At 59.6% G+C, this 10,004-nt stretch overlaps 1 protein-coding gene and 1 long non-coding RNA gene across 2 annotated transcripts; one reads left to right on the top strand and one right to left on the bottom strand.

The window, feature by feature from the left end:
- Nucleotides 1-1,126: 1,126 nt before the first annotated feature.
- On the bottom strand, nt 1,127-5,746 carry LOC141978874 (uncharacterized). The gene is made up of 3 exons (XR_012636435.1): nt 5,480-5,746; nt 2,850-2,937; nt 1,127-2,067 (listed from the first exon to the last, which is right to left on the bottom strand). It is a non-coding gene; the product is annotated as an uncharacterized LOC141978874 (long non-coding RNA).
- LOC141978872 (uncharacterized) lies at nt 3,661-7,856 on the top strand. The gene is given in 7 exon segments (XM_074941211.1): nt 3,661-3,692; nt 3,694-3,712; nt 3,945-4,171; nt 4,539-4,677; nt 5,899-6,029; nt 6,533-6,585; nt 6,761-7,856. Coding segments are annotated over 7 exon segments (1,377 nt in total). The 3' UTR covers nt 7,537-7,856.
- The last annotated feature ends 2,148 nt before the right edge of the window (nt 7,857-10,004 follow it).

A 10,004-nucleotide genomic window follows, 5' to 3' on the forward strand; every position in this document is an offset into this window, starting at 1 on the left:
TTAATTAACAGTGTCTGGCTTTTACCAGATCTATCTTTCGGCTACCTTAAATTGAAATACCTTCTACACCCTCATTGGCTATTTAAAAATTTTATTAAAGTTAATGTTTAAAATCTCATTTACACAAGTGAAGAAGGAAGGTACTGTACCTCTGGGGTCAGGCTTGGGTTATGAGGGATTACAGGTGTCGGTTACAAGGTTCATAAGATGCATACATAGCACATAACCAGCAGAGACCCAGATTGGGGTGCAGGAGTTTTTAAAACATCAGTGGATAAGTGATGTAGGGTACGCCACCCATAGACTCTATTCAGAGTCCAAGTCAGTGTTGGTGTAGTGAATCAGTACATGGGTGGGGTGCGTCCCTTGGTTCATCAGGGAAGGAAGTGGGTTGTTTCCCTGACCAGCGTTCTCGATTACTTGACCTGGTGTTAGGGGGCTTATTCCTTCACCCACTTACTTCCCTGGTCCTTCTCACATGAACAGAGAGCAACAATACCCTAAGTCCAAAGGTGCAAACAATTCGATGTTTATTGGGGTGAACTTCCAGCAAGCACGATTCCAGTTTCCTTCCTTAGTGTCCCCCTTCCCAGCTCTGACACCACAGAGCCTTACACCTGTGTCCCTGTTCCCATTCCTGCCCTTAGCCAAACACAATTCCAATTTCCCCACCCCCATTCCCTGTTCCCATTTCCCCCCCACACACAACCCCACTTCCTGATTGACTACAGACTATATAGTAAAACTTGAGTTCTGCTTAGCTATACCTTAACCAATCATTTTCCTGAAATTTAACTAACCAATCCTAACATATTGTAACATGATTATGTAACCAGTTATATCCCACCACCTTAATTAGTTTACACCCAGCAAATTAATTATACAGCAAACAGGAACAATCACAGAACCAGACAGAGATTATACAGACAAACAATAGCAAAGTGAAAAGGAGTACTTGTGGCACCTTAGAGACTAACCAATTTATTTGAGCATGAGCTTTCGTGAGCTACAGCTCACTTCATCGGATGCATCCGATGTAGTATGCATCCGATGAAGTGAGCTGTAGCTCACGAAAGCTTATGCTCAAATAAATTGGTTAGTCTCTAAGGTGCCACAGGTACTCCTTTTCTTTTTGCGAATACAGACTAACACGGCTGCTACTCTGAAAATAGCAAAGTGGGAACTATAATGACAAAACAATACAGAAGTGTGGATTTCACATCCCAGCTATTGATAAGTGAGTTCTTGCCAGACAGGATGCTCTCAAACTAAGTTTCCTTTTACATTTTCTAGGCACTTCCCTTTCTCTGGAGGTGACGGGCATTATCAGGACAGGATTGTATCCTAACAGCCCAATAGCACCTTCTTTCAATGTGACTAGTTTGGAATGTGAGGAGGTGACCGGTCGCTTCCCAGCTCATGGCTGCCTCTGCTGCTTAGCCAAAGGCCTTAGGCTAAGAACAGGGCCTCAGACTGTCACGGTGAGAGAAGGCCCTTACGCTGGCAGACAGTGATTTTGATTCTTTCTTTTATACCTCTAGAACTAGCTAAGTGATAAGAATACACCTAAATTCTTAGAGTACAGGCCTTTACCAACAGGCCTGAATATCTATATCCTAACACCTGGTACTGACGGTGTCCCATGATGTGCTCTGTGTGTATGTCTCTGGACCACCTGATGGTGTCAGACACCATGAGCGGGCTTTATTTCAGCACCTTCCGAGCTCGGGCCTCGTGGACGGCCAATGATCTGTTTTCGAATGGCACCGTGACGTCCACCATGAGGATCTTCTTCTCTTCCGCATCAGTCACGACAATGTCGGGTCGCAGCCGGCTGTTCATTCCAGGGATGGCAGAGTCGACGGTGACCTTCCCCAGGGACGGCGGGATGGTGCTGGCATCCACTGTGGCAGTGCCGCCAGGCTCCGGAGTGGTGCTGGCATCCACACAGGACGTGGGGCAGGGTCTCGTTGGGGTAGCCGCACTTCCTGCCGCGCTTGTCCCGGTTGCTCCATTGAGGGGTAAGTGCCATCCCAGTAATTAGCACCACAGACAGCCACCTTTCGTCTAAAAGAGTCATTAAGACCCAAATCTGTTTACAACATGCCCTGGGGGCTTGTCGTAACTTAACGCTAACTCGCCTCCAACCTCGAGTCTCACGCCACTTCACCAGCTTTGCTCAGCGTTTTTTTTTTATGTCTCCAGCACATTTAAGGCCGTTTGACATAACTCCTAATAACCCAACTTCCAAATGCTGGTTGTATTGATTTCCATCGGCCGCACTGAGCCTGCGGAGACACTGGTGCGGGTTGCAGTTCACCGGACCCAACCCTGGAGCCCTTCTGGCCTCTTGGAAAGGGGGTTGGTTGCTGTCTCCCCGGGGGGTGGGGGGGGAGGCTGAGGAGGTTCAGACAGGGATACAGGACCCCACACCTCGGCGCCAAGTTTGGGCAGGAAGCAGAAGACTACAACTCCCAGCATGGTATGGGGTGCCACCGAGGCAGGAGCATGTGGGTCTGAGCGCAGTGGGTGAGTCGGGGGCAGCCGTGGGGCTGAAAGGGGGCGGGCAATGAGCCATGCCCGGGGTGGGGTGGGAGCCCCAGTTATGCCTGTAGGAGGGTGAACTGAGGGGCGTCCCTTCTGCCGGAGCCCCAGGGAGCAGCTGGGGGGCAGCCCCTGCCTGGGGCGAAGGGACTGAGACCACCCCCTCCCCTGCTGTGCTGGTCAGAGACCGGTGTCCTGGCCCCACGGAGGGGGAATATCCCCCACAGTGTCAGCTGGAAACAGGGTTATCTTTCACTTCCTGACCCTGTAAACCCGCTAGAAAACGCGAGGGACAGTTGAAATACCTGGTTACTTGCAGATCAGAAGTAAACTTTCTTTATTTCTTTAAGAATCAGATGTGTTAGCACATAACGAACCCTGTTTAGGATATATCTGGAATAAATATAAATGGTTTAGTCTTGGTATTGGGGCACTTGGGTGTATGTTTTTGCCGGTTAGCAAACAAGAAAAAAAAACCCATTGACACGAGAACACATCAGTATCGACACGCATCCCAGGAAGTGGGGAGTCACCCACGAGAGCTACAGCACTTAGTCGATAAGGTGTCACCGGACCCTTTGCTGCTTTTACAGATCCAGACTAACCCAGCTACCCCTCTGACACTTATCGATGTTGTAACCAAAGAGGAAGGTTGCATCCTGTGGGCTCAGAAATGACCTGATATTATCGTGCAGAAATAGCAGAAACTTGTGTTGCTAGAGACACATTTGATTAATTGTAAAAACCTCCGAGTTATTAGTAGAAAGCACTTTTGAAGGACTGAAGGGCAGCAACTCTAAAAGTTCTTGCACTGCTCTTTCTTTTCCATTTTTCTCAATATTCCCAAGGTTTCCAGACTAGGCCTCACAAACATACACACATAAAAATCCCCCTCCCCCATGTCCCTTACATCTCTATAAATAATCCTTACACTCCACCCCAGAGGCAGCTGCACCTCAGTGCTGGGCAAGGGATCCCTGTTGGTGTAACTGCTTTGTCTGGAGTCAGTGGTGGGAAGGTGCTGGGGATATGGGTGCCAAACTCTTTACAAAAGTTTTTCCCCTGGTGACTACGGCAGCGTGATGGCATGTGTGGAATCTGCTGAGTGTCTGTGAGATGTGGCCAAAGTCCATGCAGGGTTTGGACGTGTTTTGTGCCTGTGAATGGGGTAGGAGCCTGTTCTAGTGAGGAGGCAGGAGGGGAAAAGTGGGGGGTAGTTATGGGGGTGTGGGTGAGGGGAGAGTTTGGACGGAGTGGCGGGAGAGATCTAGGGGTGAGGGGCAATGGGGAACTTTGGCGGGTTGTGGCATTTGCAGGGAGTTTTTGGGTAGCGGGAAGGCTGGGCGGGAGCGAGAGAGGCCTGGGCCCCAACTCTCATCCCCTGCTTTGCCTGTTCCCAGCCGCGCTGCGGGATGACGGCCCCAGGGAAGCTGCGGGTGGCGGTGATCGGGGCAGGAGCAGCCGGGCTGTGCGCAGCCCGTCACATTGCTGCCTGCCCCGAGTCCTTTGCGCCCCCCGTGGTGTTCGAGGCGTCCGCCCGCGTCGGGGGCACCTGGGTCTATACCGAAGAGACGGGGCAGAGCCCGGACGGGCTCCCCATCCACTCCAGCATGTACCGGGACCTCAGGTAGCCGGCGTGGGGCCGCAAGCGTCGTGTGTTTCTGGGCACCAGGCAGGGGCAGAGGAGTTGTTCCTAGCGTCAGAGTCCCGTGAGCTTGCCAAGCCTCCAAGTATTCGTGGGGGTAGGATCCCCTCCCCTGAGACCAGCCCCCCCATCTTCCCAGGGGGTCTGTCTCCTCACTGCCCCCTCTCCACACCTCCCCCATTCCCCGCTGCAGTGGGGCACCCTCTGCTACCCACATGGGCCAGTCCTGGGGATGCCGAGCCCTGGAAAGAGCAGGCAGGTGCAGGAGGGGACGGGGACCTTGTGAGGGGAGGGCAGCACATCCCTCCTGGCGAGGAGAGGGGGCGTTAACCCGTGTTTGCACCCCTAGGACCAACCTGCCCAAGGAGGTGATGGCGTTCCCAGACTTCCCCTTCGACCCCTCCCTGCCGTCCTTCCTGCACCACTCGGACGTGCTGGCCTATCTGGAAAGCTACGCCGACCACTTCTGTGTCCGAGAGCACATCAGGGTGAGTGGGGGGGCCGGGCGGAGCAGGAATGCCTGGGGATCCCCATTGCCTGCCCCCCAGAGACGGAGCCTGAGCACGGAGCTGGGCCTTGGCTGGCAGGACACGGCCCCCTAGGAGCACAGACCAGACGCCCCCAGGGGTACAGACCAGCCCCTCCACCCAGAGACCAGGCCTGAGCACGGAGCTGGGCCCTGGCAGGACACGACCCCCAACTCCCTCCACCCAGAGACCGGGCCTGAGCACAGAGCTGGGCCACGGCTAGGGGTGCCAAGTTTCTATTGGCACAAAACCAAACACCCTACCCCCGCCCCTTCCCCGAGGCCCCCTCTTCCCCGAGTCCCCATCCCCCCGCTCACTGCATTCCCCCTCCCTCGGTGGCTCGCTCACCCTCACTCACTTTCACGGGGCTAGGGCAGGGGGTTGGGGTGCAGAAGGGGTAGGGCTGGGGATGAGTGATTCAGGGTGTGGGAGAGGGCTCTGGGCTGGGGATGCGGGCTCGGGTTCAGGAGGGGGCTCCAGGTTTGGGTGGGGCTCGAGGCTGGGGTGTGGGAGTGGGTACAGGCTCTGGGCTGGGACCAGGGATGAGGGGTTTGGGGTGCAGGAGGGCGCTCTGGGTTGGGGCCAGGGACGAGGGGTTTGGGGTGCAGGAGGGGGCTCTGGGTTGGGGGGGCTCGGGGCTCAGGGTACAGGCTCTGGGCTGGGGCCAGGGATGAGGGGTTTGGGGTGCAGGAGGGGGCTCTGGGTTGGGGGGGTTCAGAGCTGGGGCAGCAGCTTGGGGTTTGGGATTGGCGTGCAGGCTTACCTCGGGCGTCTCCCGGTCAGCGGCACAGCGGGGCTAAGGCAGGTTCCCGGCCGATGGCAGTGCGGAGCCGGTGCTCGGGGCAGGGGGAGCCGGTGCCATGGAGCCCCCCGCCCCCCACACACTTAGGAGCCGGACCGGCTGGCTGCTTCCGAGGTGCAGCACGGTGCTCCAAGGGACGCGCCTGCCTTAGCCCTGCAGCCCTGAGGACTGGACCTTCAACGGCCCAGTCGGCAGTGCTGACCGGAGCCACCAGGGTCGAAAACCGGACACCTGCTCGCCCCGGCAGGATGTGACCCCCCCCAGAGACACAGCCGAGACCCTGCCCAGCCAAGGCCCCTGCATGGGCTGCTCAGGCAGTCCCCGTCTGAGGTTGTTACTGTTCCATGGCTGGATCTGACCTGTCCTGTCTCCCCTTCCAGTTCTCATGGCTGGTGGATGCCGTGAGCCCGGCCGAGGGCCCCGAGGGCGGCTGGGATGTCACCGCCTGCCGGGCCCAGGACCGGACGGTGCAAGTGACCGAGCGCTTCAATGCTGTAATCGTCTGCAGCGGGTGAGGCCCTTGGGTGATCACGTGGGGTGGGGGGGTCGCTCCCAGTTTCCTGCTGCTGCGCCCCCTGCCCTGTGGGCACCTCGGAGCTGCTGGCAAAGGGGCTGAGCAGGGTCACTTGCCAGGGTGGGTGGGTGCGTGGGGGGGGGGTTCCGGCTCTGCACGGGTTCTGTGTGCTCTGCAGAGGCCTCTCCCCTGGGTGCAAGGGTCCCTAAGGGTGTGCAGAGGGTCGCTGTGGGGAAGCCCAGACCTGGGGGGGGGGGTAAAAAACCGTGGCTGTGGGGGAACCCAGGGTGTTGGGGGCAGTCATGGACCAGTCCCTGGGGTGTCAAGGGGGAGCCCCAGAAAAACCCTTCCCCAGGGGGTGAGCAAATTTCTGGTCCTGGGCTGGAGTTTGGAGACTCCCCCCTCCCTGGGAGGCCTCTGTAAGTAAATGGGGGCCCCAGGCCCCAAAGGGCAGCCCCAAGGAAGCAGTAATAGGGTCCCTCTTTCTGCTCCCTTTGCAGTCACTACTCCGACCCCTTCGTCCCCGCCATCCCCGGCCTGGAGACCTTCCCAGGTAAGAGCCTCCTGTGACCCGCCCTTTGCTCTGGGCTCCGGGGCATGGGCTGCCCTGGCGAATACAGCAGGAGGGAGACGCTCCGTGGGGTAGGGCAGCCCTGTGCGTGGGGAGCCCACTGGGAGGCGGGGAACCCGCGCGGCTCCCCTTTTCACCCCCCTCTCCCTCCCGCCAGGCCGGCTGCTGCACAGCCACGAATACCGCTGCCCGGAGCCCTTCGCCGGCCGCACCGTGGTGCTGCTGGGGGCCGGCCCGTCCGGCGTGGACCTGACGCTGCAGCTGGCCCCCGTGGCCCAGCGGGTGATCCTGAGCCACCGGCAGCCCCCGCTGCCCGCGCTGCCCGGGAACGTGCTGCAGGCAGCGCCGGCGGTGGCCGTGGCCGGGGACACGGTCCAGTTCGGGGACGGCGCCGAGCACAGGGCCGACGTCCTCATCCTCTGCACCGGGTACCGGTACCGCTTCCCCTTCCTGGCGCCCGCCCGCCTGGGCCTGCGGATCACGGCCCACACGGTGACGCCGCTGTACCGGCACCTGCTGCCCCCGCACCACCCTGACCTCTTCTTCATCGGGGTCTGCCAGCAGATCTGCCCCTTCCCCCACTTCCGCTGCCAGCTGCTCTTCTGCCTGGCGGTGCTGCGGGGCGCCTGCTGCCTGCCCTGCGCCGCCGAGAGGCAGGCGGCCGCCGAGGGGGAGCTGCGGCAGCACCTCGCGGCCGGCGCGGCCCCCAGGCACTTCCACCAGCTGGGACGGCGGCAGTGGGCTTACTGCCAGGAGCTGGCGCGGCTGGGCGGGTTCGAGCCCCTGCCCCCGGCGGTCAGGCAGATCTACGAGGCCACGCAGGCGAGCCGCCGGCAGGACGTCTGCAGCTACCGGAGACTCAACTACAGGCTGCTGAGTGCTGAGGAGTGGGCGCTGGACCCTGCGGGGCAGGGGGCTGAAGATGGGCCATGAGGGGGACCCCAGGCGAGAGGATTTAATTGCCCCTTTCTGCACAATGGGGACAGCCCACGCCGACAGAGCTCCCGCCCGTGCCACGCTCCCGGACTGGCCCCGGTCTTCGGCTGAGGGTTAGCGGGCGGGTCGTCGCCTGACCCAGCCAGTGCGGCCGGAGCCCCTTCCCCTTCCCCTTCCCTTGGATGCCGGGGACTCGGCCAGCCCTCCCCCTGCACCCGAGCAGGGATAAAATCCCCAGGAGCCGCTGGGGAATCGGCGCCGTTAGCACGAGGTCTTGGGCGCTTTGATAGGAAAGAAATGAGCAAATAAAGTCTAAAAACTGAACCTGCTGCCCCATGGACGTTAGCTGGGGCGGGGGGAGGGGAGCATGGGGGGAATCGCCCCTCACTGCCCCATGGTCTGTGATGGGGGAGGGGCAAACGGGCATAGTCCGTTGTCAGCAGCTCCTGTCCCCTGGGCACGGGGCTCGATGCCTGGCGCAAACCCAGTCTCACCTCCCTGACTGGCACGGGGCTGGTGGTCTCTGATTTAGAGCGAGTTCAGCCCAGCTCAGATACCAGCCTGGCCACGGGGATCTGTGCCCCCCATGATCCCCCTAATCCCTCTGGGACCTGTGTATGGAGGGGGCAACCATCCCAGCGGGCAGTAGGCCCTGTTGTGATAACCCCTCCCCGCCCCCACAGGGCTCTGTGATCAAAGGACCAGAGCACCCCTTCCTAGACATAGACACCCCCATAAATAACCCCCTATAGACACCATGAACACCACCCCGACAGGCGCACAAAAACATCCTCGACACCCCAGATAGAGACACCCTTCCAAACGTCCCTTCTAGACACACAGGCACCCTATATAAACAAGTGCACCCCCCCAGACGCTCCCTATAGATACAGGCACAGACACCCCATAAAAACTCTGGGAGAACCACAGACCCCATGAACAGCCCCCAAACACACGTTCTAGGACCTCCCCCATAGTCAGGCCCCCAGACAGACACAGCCCATAAATAATCCCATATGCACACCCACCATAGACAGCCCTACAGACCCCCCAAACACCACCCTAGACACATGCTGTAAACGCCCCATAGACATGCAGACACTCCTGGACCAACCCAGCCCACCCGCCAATGGACATGCTCACACATAAACCAAACCAATTCACAGGCCAGGTGCTCTGCTGCTGGGCCTCCTGCCCTATATTCAGCAAAAGGCACCAGAATCAGGGGCAGTGGGGTGGGTGGAAGGGCTGGGAGCTGAGGGGGGTGGAGGGGCAAGCACCCGGGGGGGGGTATTAGCAGCCGCACTTCCTGCCTGAGGGCCCCCCACCCCGGCAGTGCCCCCAGTGACCTGCAGCGTCACACTTGCCTCTTGCTTCAAAATTATTATTTATTTGCTGCTGCTGTAAAAGAACCAGCCCCATCAGAGCTGGAAATGCGTCACTGCAAATACAAGGATCAAGCCCCAGGGTCCAGGCACAGCCCCTCCCCTGTCCAACCCCTCAGAGTCTCCTGCATTATTACTACAACGCCCCCCCCCCCCCGCACGCACACACACACCCGCATGCGCACCCCCCCCCCCCCCCGCCGCCTGTTCCTCCTTCCACGGGGGAGGTTCCTGGCTGCATGCCCAGCCCATGCTGGCAGAGGCCTGTGGAGGGGAAGGGCAGGGGGGCAGCCCCCTGAATACCACCGTCTGGCCCGACGTGCTTATTACCTCCTGTGCCGGCGCTAAAGTGCAAATGTCACGAAGTGGCTGAGTTCCGGCCCCTTTGCTGGGCCACAGGGCTCCACCGGGCCCCGGCATCTCGAGTGAGCAAACACCCCCGGTCCGAAGTCGGGTGGCATTAACTCCATTGCACCGCCAGGGAACCGGAGCCGTTTAGGGGGGATGGGATTTGGCACGCGCTCGGCAGAAGCCCAGGAGTTCTGGCGTCACCCTCCGTTCCCGCCAAGAGTCAGGCCCCGAACCCGAATCCCGGCTCCCCGCCCTAACCAGCTCCCGGGCTGCTGCGGCTCTCCTGAGCCGCCCGCCCAGCCTGGCTGCTCCCTTGGGCTGTCACAGAGACTCTTTGAAACCCCGGGGCAGAGTCAGGACTGGCCAGGCCGAGCAGTTAAAGGCCAGAATTTCAGGCTCCCAGAGGGTCACCCCCGCAGCAGACAAAACTTCTTTGATGCACCCAGATGGGAGCTGCGCTCCTGTGAAATCTGGCCTCACAAAACCCTGGCCTGCCCTGTGCAGCTTAAAGCCCATTTCAGCGGGGCTTGGCTGGCACAGGCTGCATGTCTGATGCTCAAGCTCTGGGTTTGGTTCCACCCCGGTGCTGGCCCAGACAGGACACTGGGGTTCAGACGCTGCTCAGAGTAGAAATGCCCATGTGATGACCGACAGCCGGGGACGGAACTGGGGACCCCTGGAGCCCAGAGCAGGAGCGGCCGCTGCTCAAGCCCTGAGTCATCCTCGGCA

The sequence above is a fragment of the Natator depressus genome, chromosome 28, assembly GCF_965152275.1.
Source record: "Natator depressus isolate rNatDep1 chromosome 28, rNatDep2.hap1, whole genome shotgun sequence".
In the NCBI taxonomy this organism is placed as follows: domain Eukaryota; kingdom Metazoa; phylum Chordata; order Testudines; family Cheloniidae; genus Natator; species Natator depressus.